Source organism: Gracilinanus agilis, chromosome 2, assembly GCF_016433145.1.
Source record: "Gracilinanus agilis isolate LMUSP501 chromosome 2, AgileGrace, whole genome shotgun sequence".
In the NCBI taxonomy this organism is placed as follows: Eukaryota; Metazoa; Chordata; class Mammalia; order Didelphimorphia; family Didelphidae; genus Gracilinanus; species Gracilinanus agilis.
Genome location: NC_058131.1, coordinates 684,399,374 through 684,425,424, shown reverse-complemented (window position 1 = coordinate 684,425,424; position 26,051 = coordinate 684,399,374). Strand labels below are relative to the sequence as shown.

The 26,051-nt window shown below is 35.7% G+C and overlaps 1 protein-coding gene across 2 annotated transcripts in view; it reads right to left on the bottom strand.

Moving 5' to 3' along the window:
* The window catches only part of IQGAP1 (IQ motif containing GTPase activating protein 1), a 130,548-nt gene that overhangs the window by 40,243 nt on the left and 64,254 nt on the right, over window positions 1-26,051 (bottom strand). For both annotated transcript variants that reach the window (XM_044659142.1, XM_044659143.1), the window contains 11 exons: window positions 25,071-25,234; window positions 24,679-24,839; window positions 20,911-21,035; window positions 18,455-18,618; window positions 8,102-8,192; window positions 5,665-5,832; window positions 4,057-4,199; window positions 2,251-2,421; window positions 1,194-1,277; window positions 1,024-1,095; window positions 853-922 (listed from right to left, as the gene is read on the bottom strand). In XM_044659142.1, coding sequence (XP_044515077.1) covers window positions 853-922; window positions 1,024-1,095; window positions 1,194-1,277; window positions 2,251-2,421; window positions 4,057-4,199; window positions 5,665-5,832; window positions 8,102-8,192; window positions 18,455-18,618; window positions 20,911-21,035; window positions 24,679-24,839; window positions 25,071-25,234 — 1,413 coding nt within the window. The remainder of the gene's footprint in view (window positions 1-852; window positions 923-1,023; window positions 1,096-1,193; window positions 1,278-2,250; window positions 2,422-4,056; window positions 4,200-5,664; window positions 5,833-8,101; window positions 8,193-18,454; window positions 18,619-20,910; window positions 21,036-24,678; window positions 24,840-25,070; window positions 25,235-26,051) is intronic.

The window sequence follows — 26,051 nt, the reverse complement described above, 5'->3', positions numbered from 1 at the left end:
CAAACTAACTCTGAGATTTTACCTCATTAAGAAAATTGGAAAAGATAACAAACAAGGGAAATTGTCACAGTTGGAGTAACTGTGTAAAGACAAATAAATACACAGTAGATGGAGTTCTGAAGTGGTCCAGCAATTCTGGGAAGCAATCTGGAATTATGATTTTAAAAAATAGTACCTAAAGCCCATATTCTTTGACCCACAGACATTATTGGGAGGTATATACATGCCAAGAATGTAAAAAACAGAAAGGTCCCAAATACAGTGGTACACCAAAATAGTACTAGCAACACATTTTGTGGTAGCAAAAAAATGGAACAAGAAGTCAACATAATGGAACACTACTATACCAGAAGAAACCAAAAAAGAGATGAAGTGGAAAATAAATAGGAATGAATAGGAAAATAAATAACTCATGTCTACAATAAAACTGAAAAAAAAAATTGAACACTATGTAATACAATGAACAATACTGACTCCAAAGAAAAGATGAGAAAATGTACTTTTCTCCCCTCTTTGCAGAGAACAGGGAAGGAGCAAGGGCATGAAATATTATTTACATTTACTGTGAAACACAGTTGGTATGCTGGTTGGCTTATTCTGAAATTTTTTTCTCTTTTTAAATACTTGTTATAAGGGATGGTTTTCTGGGGTATAGGAAAGGGGAAAATGAGGGTTATATAATCAATGAAAATAAGATCATAAGCCAGTAAAGGAAAACTGAATTGTAGTTCCAACAAGTCTTGTTTTAAACAGCATCATAATCTCCAATCAAAATAAAGACATTGAAGAATAATAAACCTAATGCTACACAACAGCTTCCCCATTACCATCTCAATATAGCAATTAACTTACTGAGTGTTTTGTAGTCATCACGGGCTTTGTTTGCCCGAATAAAGGCCTGGATTTTTATTATTTCTTTGATCTAAAGAATTAAGGAAAAAAGAAAAAAAAAATGCTCATTCTCATTAAGCCAATAAAAACAGAGAAAAATTATTATACTGGGAAGTCACAAGAGGGTCTTACATGGTCTCTGAAATACTGTAACCTGTCTTTATAGCGCTTTCTAGCTTGATGCATTCTTGCCAGGGACTGAATCTGTGAAAAAGCAACAAAGAAAATCAGATCATCTCTTTCTATCCTGACCCTTGCCAAAGAGAGGAATATCATTCTTAAGACTGTGTAAGCCAACATACCTTTATAACTTCATCTTTATGAGAGTGGAGGTATCCTAAACGATCTTGATATGCCTTCTTTTGCTTGTACCCCCTCCACTGAGACTGAAACCATCAAAAATCAAAATGAGATCGGTTTTCTCTAATCATTGGGATAGAACCTAATGCCTAGCCTGACTCAGTATGTGAATGTAGGTGAAGATACAGCATCACAACTTCCATTTTCTATACCTATACCACCTAACATTTATTTGGATTCATCAAAACCCTTTCATATGTACTATTTCATTTAATTTGAAACTTACAAAAAACCAGGTAGTGGTAACTATCATTTATTTTCATTTTTACAGATGAAGGGGCTATGGATCAGAGAAGGGTATCTTGCTTATACAAATGAACAAGAGAACCAACACCAGAATCCAGGTCTCATGATTCCATATCCATCACTCTTTCCAATATGTCCTCCTACTCATTAGTTTTATTTGAATCATTAACAGTTCAAAACAAAATAATTGATACCCTCTGACCTGGTCTCCTTAAATACAAAGAAGGATGAGAATAAAAATACCTCAAATTTACATAGGGATTTAAAATCTTACAAGGTACTTTCCAGACATTATCTCATTGGATCTTCACAATAGCACTATGAGGAGATGGTAGTATAAAAATTACTGTTTCCATTTTCACAAAAGGAAACAGGCTTTCAAAAAAGTTAAATAATTTGTCAAAGGTATTTAGGTAGTAAATAACAAGACTAAGACTAGAACCCAGGTCCTCTCGGTTCACATCTAGCATTCCTTAAAGTAGTAAAAATTTCAGGTCTGCTTCTTACTTGATAATAGACTTTTTATACCTAGTAGCCAGGAGCTCCCTTGATGCTGACCACTAGGTGTGAAAGTCTAAGTCTTGTATCAAATACATTATGGATTACAACTACAGATAACAGAAATGAAAGATCATAGATAGCAAAAAGATAAAACAAAAGAACCATATGAGAAAATCAATTATAAAAGTTGAACTTTCTACCTACTAGGTATTAAAAAGTCCATCCTGCACAGAAAACTTTTAAACAAAGTACCTGAATGCAAATGATAGCAGGGACTTGCTTCTTGAGAAAATTCATCCGGGACCTGAAATCCTGACGAACTAGGTACCCACGACAAGAAGCTTGAAGCTTGGTGATTAGGCTCTCATTGGCCAGCCACAACTGTTCCCTGTTGTAAGCAGCTGTCACCCCAGAGATGGAACTCTTCAACAACAAGTTGAATAACATCAGTTATCACATTAAAAATAAGAGAGCATAAAGATATAAATGATATAAAAGCATCGTTCATGACAAAGAAATCCAATTTCACATTGTATAATAGAAATCCATTCTAGTTCTTCCTCAAAGGACTAGATCAATGTTTTCCAAAGTCCATTTTCCATGGCCAACTCCAGACACTTTTAGAATTTTTTTCCTTTTAAAAAGATTTCAACATCAGAATCTTATTGATTTTTATCCTCCAATATGTTTATCTTTTCTAATGTCATACCATCAAATTCATCTATTCCTGTCTATGATTCTAGGAACCAGAGTTAATAGCACTACTTAATACTTGACAGTTTTTAATTAATTCTGTGCAATTCTTAATTAAGCCACAAAGATATTAATTTCAAGTTAGAGCTACAAGATTACAACCTAATTCACTTTACTCAGAACTTGATCCTTTAACCATGTAACTCTTTTTTGGACAAGGACTGTGTGCCTAAATATGTTTAATAGCTTAAGAAGGTTTTCAGCTGCATTTTTATCACTAGGTAAGTGGAGGACAATTCCTTTTTAAACTTTCACTTCATTTCCTGTCACTAATTACTCTAAAATTACCTAATGATTGACTTCATATCAAGATACAATCTTCTTTGTTGCCAACCTCCAAAAGGATAAGACTGAACACTATTAAGATGGGAATCCAATTTGCTAATAGGAAGTTCTCAACAAAAGAGATCTTGCACACAACTCCCTCATTTTACTAGCAAGGAAACTGAGGTCTGAGTAAGTTTCCTGCAATTAACCAGAACAGAACTAGGACTAGAACCACTATACTAAAACATCAAAACTATGACACTTTCCTCCTAGCGGTCACTAGAAATCCACATTCTGGACAAAAACTTCCTTTCCTTTACCTTTACCAAGATGTCCACTACAGCCAGCAATGGTTGATCATTTCATCACATCTAATTTAAAATGGGTCATTAGAAACAAATCACACAATTATATTTCTTTTAAAACTACATAATTCAGATATTCTTGAAGAATCTGAATCTTCATTATAATTAGTTTAGGCCAGTGATGGGCCATTTGTGGCCCCCTGAAATGTTCTATCCAGTTGGGCAACATTATTCCTAATCTGACGAATACAATAAGTAAGATACAATACAATGAAACTTCGAAAGAGTTGCCTTAGAAACAGACTGACAGATGAGAATCTCCTTTCCTTCAGCCCCCTCTTTAAAAAGTTTGCCCATCACTGGTTTAGAGTGAGGAGCTTTAAAATATAATTTCTAGGGGGCAGCTGGGTAGCTCAGTGGATGGAGAGCCAGGCCTAGAAACAGGAGGTTCTAGGTTCAAATGTGACCCCAGACACTTCCCAGCTGTGTGACTTTGGGCAAGTCTCTTAGCCCCCACTGCCTAGCCCTTACCACTCTTCTGCCTTGGAAGATGGAAGGTAAGAGTTTAAAAAAACAAACAAACAAAAAAACAATTCCTATATGCTGGTTCCTCATTTAAGGTTTTTGCTACCATATCATCAACATTTGATCTGAACCCAAAATCATTATCTAACCAACTGGAGAGGAAATAATCTTAATTTTAGAATAGGGCCTCTTTCACAAAGCCACCTACCTGGATCTCCTCCCGAGAGAGTTGGGTAGTATTTTGCACAAACCCTGGGGGCTCATCCCATCCACCTTCTTTGGTTTCCAAGTGGTGGTAATAATGGTACCCGCCTTTCACCCAGTGCTTCATCCACTTGCTATTATTGTCACCTAGAAGCAAGGAAAGATAAATAAAATTTCATTTAATCAAATATTTAATAAGCATCTACTTTGTGTACAGGACTGGATCTGTCTTTTATCTCCAGTAGTCAGCCTAACGTTGGCACAAAGTGCTTAATAAATGCATGCTGACCTACAAGGTGATAGAAAATATCATAAAACTACATATTTATATAGCATTTTTAAATTTAGAACCCTTCATACACATTCTCTCATTTGATTCTCAAAAGAATATGACTGCAGACAGCCAGGCTGCTCAGTGGTTAAAGAGACAGGACTAGCCACAGGTCCTAATTTCCAATCTGGCCTCAGACAATTCCTAGCTGTGTAACCCCAGGGCAAGTTCATTTAAATGCCAAAGCCTAGCCCTAACCATTTTTTTGTCTTAGAATCAATACACAGCATTGATTCTAAGATGGAAGGTATGGGTTAAAAAAAAACCTATAGAAAGGTGAGTTATTTTATTGCCTGCCTGGGTCCAGCACCATGGGGCTGATGTCTTGGATACTTGGGTGATTCTGGGAGGAAAAATGAGGCTAGAAGGAGATACATCCATGGGCTATAAGTAAAAGAGGGCATGCAGGAAGAAACAGAAACCCAGGAACAAATGTGGAGGCAGTATGGCGCCTAGAGAGAGAACATTGGTTCTGGAGAGAGAGGATTTGGTAACTGTTTAAGCGGGTAAAGTTTAAAAAAAATGTAGGTAGGACATGTATTATTATTCCCATTTTAGAAACCAATATAATATCTCACAAGTATCCACTTCTACATTTACTTAATTCATACAAATGGCATAAGAACAGTCAAAACACAGGACAAACTTTTATTTGTCAAAAGTATTATCTAAGTTTTAATTTACTTTCAATCAAATTAAATAAACATAATATGGGGGCCCATTTTCTTTCCCAAGTTTTTTCAGAGACCAAAACTCCACTGGATAGACCTAGAAATTTAAGCATAGAGTGTGACAGTTCCTGGTTTAACACCCCTCTGTTTCTTTTCCAAATGGTGATACAATGAACCTCTTAGATAAACAGAATCACAGATTACTCCTTTCATTATTTCTTATTCCTACATCTAGATCTTACATCCTAGAGATTCTCTAATGCCTACAAATTGAATGAGAGGTCTAAATTTTTAACCCACTATTTTAACAAATGAAAAAAATCAATTACAGCTGTCTAAAGACTCACCTAATCTTATCAAGGAAGTCACACTTACTTGATTCAGCCCTTCTCCCATACCAACTTTGTTGAAGTAGTCAACATAGTTGCCCACCAATGGTCTTTATTGGCAACAATGAATGGAATACTTGAAGCCCAATAGAAATGACTTCAGAATAAGGATAGTTTCCTTCTTTCAAAGAAGGTGTGCTGTGACCATAAAGTTCTTTCCCATATTCTTATCCATTAATTTTCCTCATAACAAAACACATTCTTATTTCTCCTCTACTTACCCGCTGCAAGTTTTTTCTTCTTCATATCTTCAAGGTCTCTCTGATAAGATTCAGCACATTCAGGGGTGACTCCATATAGGCCAACATCAGGGGAACGAAGGGCACTGAGGGTCTGGGCAACATCACCAGAATCAACTGCTTCATTAATAGCCAAAACTCCTAAGGCAACTGACACAAGTAGGAGGGATTATTAGAGATATTAAGAATCTAGCTATAAGGAACAAGATACCCAAAGAATTCAAAGAACACATAAAGGCATATCTAAAGTGACATAGAATAGGAAAGAGAAACAAAAGAATACGTACAATAACTACAACTACGTAAGGGAAGACATTACATAGTAACCAAACTCTGGTCAATGGCAATGCTGGTACCAACTTGTTAAAATTAAAGCTCTCAGAAAGATGGTGGCCTAGGAATACTAGATCCAAACTCTATTTGATGTAATCAGCTAAACAATCTGGTACTGGCCAAGAAATAGTGGTAGCACAGTAGAATGAATTAGGTACATAAAACCTAATGACCATAGTGATTTAGTGTTAGATAAATCAAAAGATCCAAACTTCTGGGACAAGAACTTACTGAAAAAAAACTACTGGGCAAATTAGAAAAGCAAAGACTAGGGATAGAATAACATCCCACATCTTATACCAAGATATGGTCAACATGGGTGCATGATTTAAATATAAAGGGTAATACCATAAGCAAATTCAGGGAGCACGGAATAGTTTACTTATCAGATCTATAGAGAAAGGAAAAATTAAGGGCCAAACTAGAGATAGAGCATTCTAGGATGTAAAGCAGATAATTTTTATTATTATTAAGTTTAAAAGGGTTTGTACAAACAAAACTAATGCAACCAAGATTAGAAAAAAGAGGAAAGCTAGGGGAAAATTTTTGTAGCAAGTATCTGATATAGGTCTCATTTCTCAAATATATAGTGAATTAAGTCAAATGTATAAAAATATGTCATTCTCCAATTGATAAATGGTCAAATGATATGAACAGGAAGTTTTCAGATGAAGAAATCAAAGGTATTTATGTCATATGAAGAAAAATGTAAATTAAAACAACTGAGGCAAGGCCCCCATCAGATTGGTCAACATGACAGAAAAGGAAAATGATAAATGTTGGAGGGGATTTGGGAAAATTGTGACACTAAGGCACTGTTGGTGGAGTTGTGATTTAATCAAACCATTCTGGAGAACAATTTGGAACTATCACCAAAGGACTTCAAAACTCTGCATACCTTGTTCCAACAATACCTCTAAGTCTATATCCCAAAGAGATCCACCCCACTCCCCCAAAAGGGGAGAAGACCAGTCTGCACAAAAATAGATCAGCTCTTTTTGTGGTGGCAAAGAAATGGATATTGAAGGGATGTTCCTCAAGTGGGGAATGGCTGAACAAGTTATGGTATATGGTTGTAATGGAATAATATTGCACTATAAGAAATGAAAAGAAAAAGTGAGTAGAACCAGAAAAACATCATACATAGTGACAGTAATATTTTTTGAAGAACTGTGAATCATCTAGTTATTCTCAGCAAGACAGTGATCCAAGACAATCCCAGAGATTCATGATGAAAAATGCCATCTGCCCTCTGAGAAAGAACTGACAGAGTGTGAATGCAGACTGAAATATACTATACTTCCCTTTCTTTTTTTATTTATTTGAGATTTTGTTAGAGATTTCACAAAATGACCAATATGGGAAAATGTTTTACATGATTGAACATGTAAAATCTATATCATAAATGCTTACCATATCTCAGGGAGGGGGAGGGTAAGGAAGGAGTGAGGGAAGGATGGAAAGAATTTGGAAATAAAAATTTTAGAGAAAATTAATGCTAAAATTGTTCTTACTTGTAATTGGGAGAAAATAAAATATTATTTTGAAAAAAATTAAGAGGGCAGGTAGGTGGCTCAGTGAATAGAGAGCCACGCCTAGAGATGGAAAGTCCAGGATTTAAATCTAGCCTCAGACACTTCCTACCTGGATGACCTTGGGCAAGTCACTTAACCCCCCACTGCCTAGCCCTTACTGCTCTTCTTTCTGCCTTAGAACCAATACAAAGAAGGGGAGGGTTAAAAAAAAAAAAAGCACATGAACAAATGACAAATTACAAAAGGGTAACAAGCCTATATGATAAGTCTTCTTCCAAAAACAACCACTCCATGTTTTTGTTAACTGTTAGCTGGTAATTTCTGTGATTTAGGCAATTTAGGCTTGTCTTTTTACATAAAAAAAAATCAATACAAAAGAAGAACATAAAAGACAATGTACATTTATAAATTCATCCACATATTTGTTCTTATATACAATATATCTCACATACAATTGGGTCACAATGGGTATTGGTGCAACCTCTTTTGGTATTCTCCTACGAATACTAAAGATAAATGATACAAAATAAAAATTAAAAACTGATACATACATTTTTGTGCCTCTTCTGTGTCTCTGTTTGCCTGCCAGATCCCATTTTGAATTTCATCCAGCCATAGCACAGCTGATTCGTCCTGAATTTCCTAAAAAGTGGTAAAGAAGAGACCCCCATTAAATACCCAAATGAAATGCAAACTGAAGATGCAGATGTTAATGGCCAAATGACTAAAAGCTCATTTCTAAACAAAACATAATGATGTTACTTTGATCTAAAAGGAAATAGTCTTTGAAAATGTCTACTCTTGGTCAGCAGTAGTTAATGGCAGGCTGGTGAACAACAAAGCCTTCTCTGGTCACTGCCTCCTCAGGCCACACAGAGGCACTCTTTTGTTCTCAGAGGGTCAACATGCAGAGCAGATGTTCTAGCAGGTTCTCTCCAAAGTTCTAAAGATGATGCAAGAACAGACTACAGCTTCTGCAAAGGACCAGACTAGCTGACTACCTGCTAAAAGCTTGTTACCACAGTAATCAATCTGGAAAATAAAAAACCACTTCCAGACCTTTGTGTCCCCTTAACACAATGACAGTAATTGAATGAAGAAAAGCACACATCTTCAAAACTTTCAAACACTGAATTGAAGGTGCTCAAAGCTGAAGCTTCCCAGACATCTCACAAGTTCTCTTCAAAGAAGCAAATGAGGAAGTTAATTTCATATTTTCCTCCAAAGTAACCAAACACATTCTTTCATGGAATGGGGGGGGGGGGGGGGAGGCCAATGTTTGTATACTATTTAAATCATAAATGTTTTTTTTTTCAAGAAAAGAGAGCTTGTACGGTTTGGGCTATGGCACACTCCCAACATTAACCCCAAAAATGAGACCAATTACATCGTAACAAACAATAAGTAACTTACTTATGTGGGGGATATTTTAGAATAAACTGTCTGTGTGTACTCATATCATCAACTGATGACCAAAAAATATAAAAAATGATACCAAATTAGGAAAAAAAAAGATTAAAAAAAGGACACTAAATGTAATTACAGAAGCACCAATTCAAATTCTTTACTAAACGATTTTGGGAGATGGGAAACTGAAAAAATTAAAGATACGACTCCTCCCATTATTTCTTTTTTTTTTCTTTTCTAAGTTTTTATTAATATTCCCACAGTATACATTCCTCTTCTCCTCCTCCCTGGGAACCATCCCATAGGAAAAACAGTATTTTTACAGAGGGGGAAAAATGTCATCACAACTGATACACTGAAACAGTTCAAATACATGTGCAGTGTGTAATACCTCCCACCTTCAAGACATGGTAGGTATAGGTGTCTCCTATCTCTTCTTTTCAGTCATGCTTGATCATTATAATTTTATTACATATACTTTTGATTTTTTTTGGTGTGTCCTCCCCCCCACTTATATCACTGTGGATGTTGTGAAGTCTCAGTGAATACTTATTTCATTCCACATCATTTCATTTAGATCTTTCCAGGTTTTTCTGTATTAATCACATACATCATTTCTTACAGCACAGTAGTATTTCATTATATTAATGTACAACATTAATTTAGCCAATTCCAAATTATCACAAAAAGTATTTCAGTGGATAGAGTGCCTGCCAGGCATGGAGTCAGGAGAACCTGGCATCAAATCTGACCTCAATTTGCCTAGACCTAATCCTCCTATCTCAGTTATTAATAAGACATAAAATAAAAGTAAGGGTTAAAAAAGTGTTGTTATATATACTTTGGAATATATAGGGATTTTTTTTTATCAGTGCTTTCCTTGGGGTATAAGCCCAGTAATAGAGTCTCTGATTCAAAGGGTATGGACATTTTAATCATTTTATTTACATAATTCTAAATTGCTTTCCAAAATGGCTGTAACCATTTCACAGGTCTACCAACAATGCATTAGTTTGCCTATCTTGCCACAATCCTTCCAATGATGATCATTAGCTATTTTTTTTTTTGCAAATTTACAAAGTATGAAGTGAAATCTCAGGGTTTCAACTTTTATTTCTTGTATTATTAATTCATTGAAGCACTCTTGAAGTGTTTTTTCATGTAGTTGTGAATATTTTGCAGTTCTTTTAAGAATTGTTCATATCCTTTTACCATTTATGTAATGGGAAATATATCTATCATCATTATTTAAGAGATTAACTGATGTGAGACATTACTACAATGGGCCCAGAAATGCCTGAAGCAACAAACACCTGATGTTCCTGATAAGCAAAGAAATATAAAAACTACAGACAACACTGGTTTAAACCAAAAGCTCATTTGCAAAACATTACTCAGGAGAATGAAGAAGACTGACATATCAAAAACCACTGAAAAGTAATTTAGGAGGCTGAGGGGAACGGTCTCATAGAAATTCAGACTTGGAATCTGTTGTGAAACCAGATGAGACAGATTATTCTGAGAGCATATGTGGATAAAACTGGAAGAAGGCCAACAAACTGATATTAAATCAAACATCTCCCAGTGCTTCTACAGTGATCTATTCTCATTAGCACCAATAGTGGAATGATTAGTATGGAATCACATTTCAGGTAAGACATATGGACAGCTTAGATTTACAACGATGAGAAAATTCCCCACACACATATCCCAGGTCCTTGGTTGGGGTCCCCTGCAATTTCCTAGTCATGCAGGACTAGGTTCAAATAATGTTCAACTTCCACAATCACTTCTTCCTTAGAGTCTGTGCAGAAAAGGGCAAAATTTGACCAAAAGTTGCCATGGGGTATTTAACACATCATTAGCATCCATTTACATTGCGGATGAGACTCTAATTCTATCAGGCCCAAATCAGTTAAGAGGCCCATAAAGGGCAAGGCACATTCCCCAATCTCCTTAGAGTCAGATTCCAAACAAGGATATCAAATCAGTAAATAGAGACTGAGCATCTATGCCACAGAAGACATGAAAAAGAGTAACACAAGACTTTTATTTACTCTGAAGGCACTTAAAGAGGAGCTGGTTATTAATATATACATACAAAAAAGAAAAGGAGATTTAAAATGTTTCAAAACAGCAACAAAAGGGCTGATCAAAAAGGTTATGACAAGACAGTAAAAGTTAAAACTGGACCCTTTCTGATCATCTCATTATTCTCTGGGCATAAAAGCCAAGCCATCCATATTTCAGTTTCAGACTACCTTGAGAAAACAGGATGTAGAATTGGAAAACATGGGCTCCAAGGGAGATTCTGGCATAAAGGAACTTTCTGATCCAAAACTAATCTCTGATCCTCTCTGAGTATAAATAAATAAAATTATTTTTATTATTTTATGTTTATATATAATATGTAATATATGTATCTTTATATAAATATATATATACACATATACACCCATTAAAATAAACAAACAAACAAATAAATAAATAGGGAAAAATAACAAAAACAGTTCTATTCTCTAACCTCCCAAGTTTTGGGTGATATAAATATTTGATAAACCTTAAAACAGTCTATCAATACCAGCTCTTCACCGGGGGCCCTTCATTCAGCTCACACTTCAACTCAATCAGAAGAATCTGCCTTAACAAGGAATAGTGTATTCTCATGATCCAATGTCCTTAAAAATCTTTATAAAATGCAGGAAAAGAAGGATTGGGTTTTTATTTGGTTGGTTTTTAGAGTTTTGTCATTACATTAAAAAAAAACAAACTCTTAGAACTATCTGTCTTAGAACTATCTGTTCTAAGGCAGAAAGATAAGGGATAGACAACTGGGGTGAAGTGGCTTGCCCAGGGTCACACTGCTAGGCAATATTTGAGGCCACATTTGAACCCCGGTCCTCCTAGCTAGGCACTCTGGCCACTATACTACCTAGCAACTGTCCCATGCCATTCCATTTTTGCACAGTTGATTTTGAAAAGAGAGAATTCTTCAGGTTAAAGTAGTTAGAACTTTGCTCAGAAGATGGGAGCTAAACTCAGTCTTAAAGGATGGATAAAAAGTGGATAATTAGGGAATAGGGGAATGGCATTACTGAAACACAGAAATGAGGAAGTAAAAGGCATAACCAGAAGACCAAGTAAAGCATTTTAGCAGAACTGAGAGGTTCCCCAAAGGGAAGAAGAAGAAAATAAGAGTCTAAAGCAAAAATTTCTTATTATGTTTTTTTGTCATGGACCACTTTGGGGGCAGTGGCAACTTGTTTCTTCTCAGCAAGTCACTTCCTATTGGCAATTACTGAAAATAGAAATGCCAGAAGTGCACACACATACACACAGCCACTGTGTAAACTAAATATGGAAAATGGTCAACAAATCTCAATTCCAAACTATGCAATGTATTGCCTCCAGGATTTAAATTAATTAAAAAAACCTGGGAGGTTCATAGGGAGTGACCTAGGCCCTAGTCTCTAAATAAGGAATAAAATGAAATCTGTCACAAATAACTCCTCCCCCAACCCCAAAGGTTAGGGTTTTGAATCCATTCTCAACAGTTGTAAGCAAAGGATTCAAGCTTAACCCCTAATGATAGTTCTTCTTCGACAAAGATTCCCCTGTCTAGCAGGAATGGGGAACTGTAAAATAAGAATGGGTCCACTTGAGGCTTCTCTACCTTCCTTACCCATCCCAATGAAAAAAAGTTCTTCCATTCATCAAATGATAATAACAAGAATTCATAACAGAAAAACAAGAACCAAGAATCACAGAATCTCAGAAATAGAAAAGAATTCTTCCTGCTTCTCCTTCTTTTATTGAAAAAACAGATCATGCCACAAACTCACTTCCCCCTATTCTAAACCTCTCCTCATCCTCCTTCAGCCCCTTCCTTGTCAAGGTTGATCCCTCCCCATATGCTTCTCTCATCCCTTAAAAGAAAGCCCAGACCTGCACTATCATCTAGACTAGTCACTCAAGTTCAAAATCTTAGAAAGCCTCTCTTAGCCTCTATATACAATGAGTTGCTAAATCTTAAGAGACCTTACCTCCACAACACCTTTCTTATCTATCAACATTTCTCATTTCCCTCACTCTCAGTTTCTAACATCAGTCTGAGGATAACAACCACAACAAGGATATCTACTATATGCCAGACACTATGTAAAATCTCTTACAAATATGATGGCACCTGATCCTCACAACAAGCCTAGAAAATAGGTGCGCTACTGTTACCTCCATTTTATAGATGAGGAAGATGAAGTAGAGGTTCTGTGACTTTCACTCATCATACCTATTTGAGTTCTTGTTGTGCCTCCCAATAGAAAATAAGCTCCTTTGTAGTGGAGATTTTTATTTTTTTCTTTACTTCTCCATGACCTCAGACACTGCCTTGTAAAGAGTGGGCATTTAATAAACTTTCACTACTGATTCGAACTGAAGAACCTTCTCTAAAACATCCTCCCAGGAGCAATCCAGAATCTGACTGAACACATGCAATGCTACCCTGAAGCATCCCACTCCATTCTATACTCAATACTCAACTACTAAGATATGTTGTACTATATGACAAAATCCAATCTAAGCCCTAAACTGTACATGATCTAGAGATAAAAAAAAAATCAAATCATAAACAAATTAGAAGAGCAAGGAAATTTCCTTTTGATCTACAGAAAGGAGTAGAGTTCATGACCAAATAAGAGATGAATACAATTCAGAAAGTAAAATAGACAATTTTGATTACATAAAATTTAAATTTTTTTGCATAAACAAAACAATGCAGATAAAATTAGAAAGGATATAATTAAAAGGATATGAGAGAAATTTAGAGCAAACATCACTATAAGTGTCTCATTTCCAAGACTGGAAAGCATGCCATACCAAAATGATTTGAAGAAACTAGGGTTGCTCGATTCAATTTAACAAAAATTTATTGAATATCTATTATATGCCAGGCATTTGAAGGAAAGAGAAAGTGATATGGTTATGGCTGTCCTCGAATATTTTAAAGGATATTAGGTGAAAGAGATATTGGGCTTATACTGCCTGACCCCAGTAGGTAGGTTTAGAATCAACAGAAAGAAAAGAAGAACCAATGGTTTCTGAGAACCAATAGTATGTTCAATGATAGGAAAAATATAATTATCCACCATCCCAAATAACTCTAAGAACTACTAAATGTGATTAGTACTTAGAAGTACATGAATTACAGAGAAATGAAAGATACTCTGAATAAGGAAGCCTTCATCCAATAAACTACTTATTAAGCTCCTAAATAAAGGTAAATGTATAAGCCAGATATGTGCTGATACAATCATTCCTCATAAAGAGATGGGTCAGAGAATGAAAATGATTTGGAGGACAAGAGTAAGAGAGAAAAGGAGGTATAAAGTAATACTTGAGAAGAAGGAAAAGAAACAGTTAAGAAAAAGCAAAGGTTAAGAGAAAAATATATGAGAGTATGTGAATACATCCAAACCTTGAGGGAAAAATTCACCCTATCTACTTTCCTTCACTCCTTATCCCCAATCATTCTCATTTTCCTAAGCTACATGTATGTTTGTATACGTATACATGTTTAATTTCTTACCTATCTCTTTAAAGTCCATCAAAAAGTATTCTCCTCCAGGAAGTTATTCTAAGAACTCTCATAGCATTCTAATTTCCATCTCTCTAATGCATTATGGTTGAGTTGTTTCTTCTGTGACTGACTTTGTGTGTGGTTTTCTTGGCAGACCCTGGAATGGTTTACCATTTTCCTTCTCCAGCTCATATTATAATTGAAGAAACTGAGGCAAACAAGGGCTAAGTGACTTGTACAAGTCACACAGCTAATAAGTAAATCTGAGGCTAGATTTAAACTCAAGACTTCCTGATTCCAGGTGGTTGTACTGATTGTATTTGACTATTGATCGTGATAAGATTTCCCTATTGCTGGATCTGTACTATTTTATTGCACTGTATTTGGTTGATCCTTCTACTTGAACAAATTGCCCTTGTAGGACAACACATACACTACCTAGAGGAAAACCTGTATTAGGAACCTATATTGACTTGAAGTATCTTGAAATATTTTGTGCCTTTTGTGGATTTTTTTTTTATATTTTCTTGAATGTATTATTGCTTCTATACCTCCATTGCTTTATCTACCCCATTTGCACTCACATTGTGGACCATGGCTAAGTTAAGAAGAAATAGATCTAAATTCTTGGGTAAGAACCCTTTATATTATACCTTTCCTTAAGTGACACTGATTGTAATATATATGCATATTTTTTTGATTGTCACTGATTATAAGGGATATATTTTTGATTTTTAGAAAATTTTTATAATTACATGTGCAACTGAGTTTTCCTAAGCACATCATCAATATTTGAAGACTTTTTGATTTTACACTAGCATAGGTTTGGTATGTCCATTAGCTCTAAATGTAACTGCCTGCCCATAAAGCCTTTGACTGTGGGAAACTGTCATTAACTCTTTAAATATTATGGGACTCTGCTTTGTGAATATGTCTGAAATAGGATCAAAAAAGAGCACAGACTTCATCTACCTAGTGCCACAGAAGCACAGACTTAACCTGAATAGTACCAAAAGAGCACACAGGTTAAAAAGAAACTAATCCTGGTGGGATTGATGAATTTCTATGCCAATGCAAAAGGACTTAAACCTAGTGTGAGACTCAAGGTTCCAGTGCTTGACATATGTTAAGATGCAGGATTCAGACCACACTTCTTGTGAAATACTTTCTATCAAGTACCTACCTAACAGTTGGCTTTTCTCTTACTCTGCCCTCTTTCCCATTTCTCTACTTTCACTCTTTTCCTCTATTTTATAAATAAATTGCTAAAAAATTATTTGGAATTAATTCCTGGCAACCGCACTGATAAATTTAGTCCAATCTTTTTAAAATTTTACCCCGTATATTACTGCCCCCCTTTACAGGCACTTTATCCACCTCTCTCTCCTCCTCTAATGCATTATTCATTTATTAAATCTTACAGTTATTTGTGCATGTAACTTAATTGCTTTCTAGACTATGAACCACACAAGAGCAAAAATATCTTTTTTAAGATTTTTTTTAAATCTCCCCCAGCACCTAGCATGTTTTATATCATATCAGAAGCTTAATAAATGTAAACAGAATGACTAATAAAGGACCTTTCCTGGTATCCCGCCTAATAATTTTTTTTTTGCTATTTTTCTAGATCGCAAAAGGTTCAGAAGCCAAATTTCTTCTTAGTGAAAAGTTTCTGGAAGTTGTTTCTCTTCTTGAAATCAAGTGATCACTGATTCTATTTTGTTTTGTTTTGTTGAGGGAAGAGGAAGTAGGACACATATGTTGACAATTGCTGTAACATTTTAAATTCAGTTACTAATAAGATAAAAAACAGCTATAAAAGGAGTTTCTTGATAGACCAAGAACACCCAATAGCCATTAGCAAATTGCTTCAATAAGTTTACCAGAGAAATCAGAACTTCAAAAGCTCCAGTTAAGATTCTTTCAGTGTCTAAATTTGGTAACTGACTCAAACTTCTAAAACTACTCCCAATATAGCAAATAGGGGCTCAGGGCTTAAATTCATGACTAAAAAAGGCAATTTAATCCCATCTAGAGTCATTCAGCTAAGGTTGATGTAGTACTCCACTATTTCTTTATCCTATTTTGTGAATTTTTTTTTTATTATTATTTTAAACCCTTAACTTCTGTGTATTGACTTATAGGTGGAAGATTGGTAAGGGTAGGCAATGGGGGTCAAGTGACTTGCCCAGGGTCACACAGCTGGGAAGTGTCTGAGGCTGGATTTGAACCTAGGACCTCCCGTCTCTAGGCCTGGCTCTCAATCCACTGAGCTACCCAGCTGCCCCCATATTTTGTGAACTTTTTAAAAAATTCATTATTTCACAGACTCAAAGGAAATTACTTCACCTCAAATCAGTTCCACTAGAAGTTTAACCTCATTTGGTCCAGATAAAATAGGGTACCCTCTAATCTAAGCAGGAATAATTCTAGAGAGGGGATTCCTGTTCAGATATGAGTTGAATCTGACAGTCTCCAAAATCCCTTCCAATATGAAATTCTGGGACTCTGTGAGGTGAGTGGAGTTACTCCCTGAAAATCCTAAGTTTCAGAATGCTGAGAACAGAATTCAATCCCTTCCCAACCCCCTAAACTCATGTTGGCCAAGAGAGAGCAAAACATAGAATATGATACTTATAGGATTATTGTATTCAAGTTTATCAACCAATATTGCTGCATGATAGGCAAGTATGTAATTCTTGCTTCTTCATAACACTACTTATTCTCAAGTGAGTTGACTTTCATAATGCCATTGCTAATTGTAAAACAGAAATTAAATCAATCCTAGTCCTAGAAATTCTTAAAAATATCTGCATATGCCATGAATTCCTTAAAAAGATATTCTTGAAAATAAAACTGCTAATGCAAATTTCCAATGTTTGGACATTATTTTCTAACTCAAAGTATATTATATGGAAGCCACAGGGTAATGCCAATTTGGACTACCTATTTGTCAAAAATAAAAGGTCTGTGTTTTTTTCAATTAAATTCTATTTTTTCAATCAATAAAAAAAGTCTCTTTTCAATTCCACCCCTTCACAAACACACACGTCCTTATTACACATATATAATTAAACAAAGCAAATTCTGGCACTGGCCATGGTCATTTCTCCCCAAAGTGTCAATGTCCACCCTGAGTCCATTCACTGTATTATCATGAGTCCTTTAAAACTGGTAGGTCACTATGTGGATCAGATATAGTGGTAACTACTAAATCTTCTGTGATCCTGTCTGTGGCACCTCAGTACTTGAATTCTTTCTTTCTCATTGCTGGAAGTATTTTAACTTTGACCTGAAAGCTCCAGATTTTGGCTATGATAATCCTGAGAGTTTTCAATTGGGAATTTATTTCAGAAGATAACAGAGACATTCTTTCTATTCTCATTTTTCCCTGATTCTAAAAGATATAGGAAGTTTTCTATTATGATTTCTTAAAAGACAATGTCTAGGCTCTTTTTTTTTTGTCATGGCTTTCAGAGAACTCAATGATATTTAAATTATCTCTCCTAAATCCATTTGTCAGTTGCTTTTATATAAGATACCTTACACTTTCTTCTTTTATTTTTCATCAGTTTTTTTATTATTTTAATACTTCTTATTTTTTCGTGGAGTCATTAACTTCAATTTGGCCTATTCTATTTTCCAAGTTGCTTGTTGCTCAAGTAAGGTTTTATACTTGGATAAAAGCTGCATTTCATAAATTTTTATTACTTGCACAAAGCCTAGAACAATACCTTGCTCATTATAAGCAGTCAATGAATATTTATTACTGAATTAAATTCAATTAAATGCACACTTTTTAAGCAACTTGAATATGATTAGACTAAACACTGAAAAAATAGCTAAATATTCCTACTTCCAGCCTTACATTAACATAGCCAAAATCCTGTGACTCAAAAAACCTCTCAGGTCATTCACTTACCTGGGCTTTCTCACGTTTGGCTCGAATCAGTGTATCTTGGTAATGCTGGGCAACATGAGCATGTACCCCCTCGAGTTTGACTGAAGGAATCTGCAAGGCCTGCAGAGTCTTTCTGGCATCTCCTTCATCCAATGCTTCATTAATTAAGCCAATTGCTAAGATTCCTAAAAGGGAAATAATGAGACAAACCAAAAAATGTCCCAAGATTACAGATTCAGCTTTGGAAAGGGCCACAGAAGGCATCTAATCCAATCTCCTTATTTTTAAACAAGAGTAAAATGAGACTTAGGGATTAAGTGAAAGACAGAAGGTATTGAACTGGAAAGCCAAGACTCAAACCCATATCTTCTGACTCTAAATTCAAAGCTCTTTCCACTAACACAAAATCCATTTATTTCCAAAGGTATTTTAATTTTATAAAATAGGAATTGCAATACATTCCTTCAACTATTTCCGAGCTCAGCAAAAAACAATTTTTAAAAATTTGAACAACTGTGTAGGTCAAATAATTATCAAACAAAAAAGATAAGTCATCAGAAGGTCAGAATTTTTTCTTTACTCCAAACAATTTATGAATGTGTGATGGATTTTTGTTCTGTATAATTTGAAATCTTTCTTTTGTACTACATATTTCAGTACTCAGGTCCTTTAAAAAAATAATGAGCAGTCTTTATTGAAAGGAGGACCAAGTTATCTTCTCTTTCTCGGGGGAAAAAAAAGCACCATTATTAAGGGCAATTACCTAGAATACCCCTTCTTCAGTTACCAACCTGTGAGCAATCTGGGTTTATATATATATATGACTTTAGCTTGGCTGGTCCTCAAACAAAAGATAAAATCTCACAGGTGAACTCTTCCCAGATTTGTGAGACCAAACAAAGCCTATGTACTTTGGGGATACAGCATTGAAAAATCCAAAATTTTTAATTTTATTATGAGGTTTCACAATGCAACTAAAATATTCTAAATATGCAAATAAAAAAGCAGAGTTATATCACTTTTAAATGTCATTAAATAGACACAAATATACATAAAATTAAAAAAAAAAACGCATTATAAATAACTACACAATAGTTTCCCAACAGTGTGCCATCCAAATTCTGCATGGTGTAATTGGGGTAATTTGAGGAAAGGTGTGTGGGATAAGGGAATTTTGGAAGGAGGTTGTCAGAGACTTGCTAAGTGGGTAATCTAAGTTACAGGTAGGCTGGGATTAAGGAGATTTAGGATATAATAGGGCTGAAGTCAGGAGTATAACACAGAAGGGAAACAGATCTTCAGGGAGAGGAGAAATTAAACTAAACAGACAAACAGCAGGCTTTACAGACTGGGACTTAGACTCAAACACAGGCTGAGGGAAATAGACTAAACTGAAATTAACAACAGGCTTAGTTAATTTCACAGGAAGGGACTTGTTCTGAAGTTACACCTTCCTTCAAGATGGATACCGGCTTCCTTTCAAGCCCAGAGTATGTTGGTTCTTTCCCTCTTCTTCCCTCTCTTAATAACTAACGGACAAATTATACTAATAGGTCTGTTGAAACACAAAAGGGTTTATTATCTTTAAAGGATGATTTGTCAGGAAAGTGGATCAAAGGAAGCCCTAACAGTTGTCTCCGGAACCTCAGGTGGGGGAAGGGAGGCAGAGATGGAGTCTGAGTAAGGACCAGCCTTTAACTCAGCTTACAAAATGCTATTGCTATCTAAAGGGAATAAATGATGACTGACTAATTTCTTTATATCTAATACTGTCAAATAACAATTAACCCTTCACAGATTTTGAACTCCTCTCTAATTACTCTCCTTATTAACTCCACAGACATATAAGGTAAGGGAGGGAAGGTAGGAAATAATATTGGGAAGGAAGATATAAAGGGTTTATCCAAAATAACAATTTCTTAAATATTTCAAAGCTAGGCTAAATTTCAATACTACAGATAGGTAAGGAAGCAGCTCAGTTGGTTAGACAACCTCTCTCCACGGGAGACTCAAACCAACTGCCTATTTCCCTCAAGATTCCAAACTCCTAACTGCTTCAGAACTCAGCAAAAGCTTGAAAAAACTATATGACCCCCTCCTCTCTATACTACAATGGCCCCAGGAAGAAAAACCAAGAGCCATGGGGAAGACATAACAAACATGCAAATTTGCATGTGTTATTTGAAAGAGCTTCCTTAAAAAGATTAGGCCAACTGCCTCTGGAGGCCGTTCAAGCAAAAACAGCATCACCACCCTTCTGGTATGTTGCATTGGGGATTTCTTTTGGGTGAGGGTTGGATTATATAACCCAGAAGGCCATTATACAGTCTCTGGGCAATTTGAAGATAATATCCAACACTAGATTTTTGGGTTTTATCTCCTATTCCTTTTTCATCAAAAACCTTCCCAGAAATAGTACTTCAGGATAACTCTAGAATGGTGCCAGCACTTTCTTTCTGAGCTGGAAGGATACTTACGTTCATTTTCCTCTTGTACCATCATATTCACGAGATCCAGGGAAGCTTGAATGTCATTCCATGTGATGAACTCATTATTCTCAGCATGTGCCTGTGCTTTCAACTTCATCAGTTCATCAATGTACCTGTTCCCAAAGGGAAATTAAAAAGTTTAAGTCCCAGCATAAATAGAAGATCGCAGGATTAACATGGGAAAGAAGCAATGAAGAGAGATGGGGCCAAAGATCTAGGAGATAAAAGATCATTAAGTCAGTCCTATATTTCACAAGAAGAAGTATGAAACTAGGCATTTTTTAAAAAAATAACCCTTGCCTTCTGTATACAAAGAATGTTATGGGTTATGTAATGGGGATTAAATGATTTTAGGAATATTGTTTTTAAAGAGTTCTCTAGGACCTAGAAAATGTGAAAGAATTCAAGGTAAGCTAGAAAGCAGATCAAATACCAAAATACAACAGTTTGAATCAGCACAAATAAAATAGTAGGATCCTTAAAGACCCTATTAAACAATTCCTCTGAGAAGAGGAAAAGAGGCAATACATAAATCTCAATGTCTCCATATAAGATTAAATGGGTTTAAAAGAGGAGTTAACAAATGGAAGGAGTTTTTCTTTTGTAATTGACCCTATCCATTATCTGGTTAAGAATGAACCTATTCAAAGTATATAATCTGCCTTCTCTTCAAATTTTTTTAATGTTATGATCTTTGATAATCAGGTCATAGGAATTTGATATGGTATTCCATATAAAGTACTGGCAGAAGCTTGATCTCTGCCAATTTCCTTTCAAGTTCCTATCATAGAGGGTATGATAGGAACTGGTGCATCTGGGTTAATCAAACACTGAGACACTGAGGATAATATTTTTGACACTCCCCTTTCTATTGAAATTGATTCACTTCTCTCTTTTTCATCAACACCAGATGGGGCTTGATGACAGCATCATATCCCCCCTTCATTCGTCCTTTGGTCATTATCTCCCTTGATAGTCTAGATATTGTTTCTCCAAATCACACCACACACTTCACGGCAATAGGTAGGAGATGTCTTCTAAACCAAATGAAGAGACAGAGATAAGTACAAAAGTGATTCTAATTACACAAAAGTGAAAGGCTTCTGCACGAACAAAATTAATGTATCTAAGATATGAAAAAAGAGGTAAAATGATAAAAAAGTCCTTTTATCAAAAGATTTGTATCATATTCCTCTGAAAAGGGTTTGGTATGCAAGATATATGTGCACACATGCATATATGGAGTGTCTGACTATGTAAAATCAAAAGCCATTTCCCAACAAGTAGTCAAAGGATATGAACAGCTCTCAAATACAAGAACTGTAAACTGTTAACCATGAGTGAATTCTACAAATCACTAATAATGAAAGAAATAAAAAGCAAAGATGGCAATCATTAAAGTAGGAAGGGGTCATGAGAAGATGGGTATACTAGTGTCAGGTAGAGCTGTGAATTGCTCTAATCATTTTGGAAATCAATTCGGAATTATGCAAATAAAGTGATTAAATGTCTATATATCCTTTGACCAGATTATATTACTAGCTCCAAGAAAGTTATTTAAAAAACCCAGATTAGGTGACAACTGGGTGACTCAGTGGATTGAGAGCCAAGCCTGGAGCTGGGAGGTCCTAGGTTCAGCTTCCTACCTGTGTGATCCTGGGCAAGTCACTTAATCCCCATTGCCTAGTTGTTGTTGTTGTTGTTTTAAAGCCCAAATTGGGGGGGGGGGGGGGGGGGAGCTGAATGGATTGAGAGTCAGGTCTAGAGATGGGAGGTCCTAAGTTCAAATCCAGCCTCAGACACTTCCCAGCTGTGTGACCCTGGGCAAGTCACTTGACCCCCATTGCCCACCCTTACCACTCTTCCACCAAGGAGCCAATACACAGAAGTTAAGGGCTTAAATAAAAAAAATAAAAAATAAAAAGCCCAAATTCAGCTGATGGAGATATTATTGGAGAGGTAGAGGCTAAACGATAACTCTAGTCTAACTACTATCAATAATATGGAATAAGGTCTTAATCAATGATATATGTAAAACCCAGTGGAATTGTGCATTGGCTACAGGGGTGTGGGGGGGCCTTGGGGGAGAGGGAAAGAACATGAAATATGTAACTATGGGAAAATATTCAAAATAAAATGAAAATTTTAAATTAAAAAAAGAAAAGAAAAAGAAAATTTAAATTTTAAAATTTTAAAAAGCCCAAATTCACCAAAATATTTAAAGCAGCATCTTTTGTGGGAACAAAGAACCAGAAACATCCTTTAACTGGGAAAGGGCTAAACAAACTGTGGTATGCAAATATAATAAAATATTGCTGTGCTGCAAGAAATGATAAATATGAAGACTAGAAAGAAGCATGAAAAGATTTATATGAACTTGTGCAGCATGAAGCAGTCAAGGAAACAATATAAACAATGACTACAACAATGTAAAAAGAACCACAAATCAAAAATGAATGTTGCAAATTAAAAAAAGAAAATATGTTCTTTGTTCCTGTAATAATTCAAAGTGGGTGGCCAAATGTAATTGTTAAAAATTTCAGTTTGACAAAAGTAATAATGGTTAAAGAAAAAGAATTGTTGTGGTTGCCATACATAAAGTTAACTTCTTAAGTCAAAATGCTGTTAGAAGCTCTTAAAAATTTAATTTAATATACACATATAGTAAAAGGAGGGAAATATATGAGGCAAGTAGAAAATATTTCCTAGCCTACAACCCTAGAGCTCCTATCTGAAGAAATTCAGCTCACTCCCAGATCTCCATGGGGAAGTCCAGTAGCCTCTTCAACAAGGGTCTCACCAGCATAAGCCTCTTCCTTCAGCTCAAGTCACAACGCCGAATATATGCCTTGCAGAATGCTTCTTCAGCCTGACTCACCCATGCCAAATATATCTTCATAAAGTGCCTCACAGAATTAATTGCAGAAAAAGTTTCCACTTCAGCCAAATTCCTCCTAAAATGCCTCCTCAGGAATCTCTGAGCTGGCTTTTTACAAGCAGTTTCTCCCTGTCACTCCTCTCTTCCACTTCATAGGAACCAATCATAGCCTCTCAATTTACTTGGCACTGCCCAAAGGTCAGTGCTTATGGTCTTTGGGGGTGTGAACTTTTTCTGTTAGTGACTTACTAAGTGTTAAGTAGGGGTACTTTAAGTATTAACTTAGGGGACAGCTGGATGGCTCAGTGGATTGAGAGCCAGGCCTAGAGATGGGAGGTGCTAGGTTCGAATCTAGCCTCAGACACTTCCTAGCTATGTGACCCTGGGAAAGTCACTTAACCCCCATTGCCTAGCCCTGTAACAAATAAAATATAGAAGGATATAAATAAAAGACATTAGGGTTTAAAAGAATTTTTAAAAACACTTTAAAAAATTTTTTTAAAAGTATTAACTTAAAACAGGCAAAGGGAATAAAAATTCCCTTTCACAGCCCCTAAAGAAGAAATGAGAAAACACATCCACTATCCCTTTGCAGAATACAAGCATGGAAATACTATATGTTTCAGATTTTTCTGGTTTTTTTTTTTCCAGGTTTTTTTCTGTGTGATATATTGAGCTGTTTTGCTCATTTTTTCCCTTCTTTTTCTTTAAAACATTCTTTATTACATGGCTTTTGGGGAGGGGGAGGGAGAACATGCATAATGGGAATTTTAGAAGATGTAAAAATAAAAGATGTCAATTCAAAATTAATTTAAAGAAAAACAAATGAAAAGTATTTACAATAGGTATCTAAGTTCCTTCCCTCCTTTTTCACTCACCTCTGGGAATTTTCTTCTTCAATATTAGTAAGACCTGTAACTGAGCTGCTCAGTTGTTTCCAGACAGTATTTCTATCTCCTGATTCCAAAGCCCGATTGATTAAAGCCACTGATGACAACATCTCAACTGCAACTGAGAGTTCAGGATGGGTAAGATTATGCTAAATTAAAAAAGAGAGAGAGAAAGGAAAGTAGCTATGAGGAAGAGTTATTCTACCAACAAGAAGGGGGAAGAGTATTTTTCTTTAAACCCAACATGGAAATCATTTATTACTTGGAGAGAACATGCTATCTAGACACCATGCTGAGGAATAATACTGATTTAGCCTAATGATTCTGAAGACCACTTCTATACTTTGTCCCTTACAAACCGCATAGTTTCAGTTACTTACATCAGGGCTCTGCTGCTGTAAGGTAGCCAGCTCTCTCTGGTAAAGTTCAGCAGCAAAAGGATACACCTGTGGCAACTGGGCCTCAGGATTCATCAGCTCTGACACAGTCTTTTCAGCAACACCTCTTCGGATTGCAGAATTAATTGAAGTCACTGCTGCCAACCCTGGAAAATGAACAAGAGATGAGAAAAGGGCTTGTCACCTTAATCACCTTAATAAAAATAACCAATTTTGGTCATAGAAATTCAAGCCATTAGCTCCCCTTTCTCCATCATCTCATTCATTAAGAAAATGCCCATCATCTCCTCTATAACTCCAATCTTAAATGAAATGACCTTTCTTTCTTTCTTTCTCCCTATATACCCTAGATCTCATCATCCTATCCAGTCCCCTTCAGCAGATTGCTCTCGTTATCATTTCCACTCTCACAGATTCAACCTTCTGCCTATGTAGTGGTTCATTCCTGGCGACCTATGAACAAGGGCATACCTCCCCTATCATTTAAAAAAAGAAAATCACCCATCCCTCAGCTTCTCTTTCCCTCCTTCCTCCATTTTTCCCTTCATCTCTCCTTCTTAAAAAGAGAGATTGAGATATGGACGAATATTCACAAAAATATAAACTGCCTAGATTAACAGCAGAAGAAATAGAATACCTAAATAATCCCATATCAGAAAAAGATATTGAACAAGCCATCAAAGAACTCCCTAAGAAAAAATTGCCAGGGCATGATGGATTCACAAGTGAATTCTATCAGACATTCAAAGAGCAACTAATCCCAATACTATACAAATTATTTGATATGATAAGCAAAGAAGGAGTCCTACCAAATTCCTTTTATGACACAAATATGGTACTGATTCCAAAGCCAGGGAGATCAAAAACAGAGAAAGAAAACTACAGACCAATCTCCCTAATGAACATAGATGCAAAAATCTTAAATAGAATACTAGCAAAGAGACTCCAGCAAGTAATTAAGAA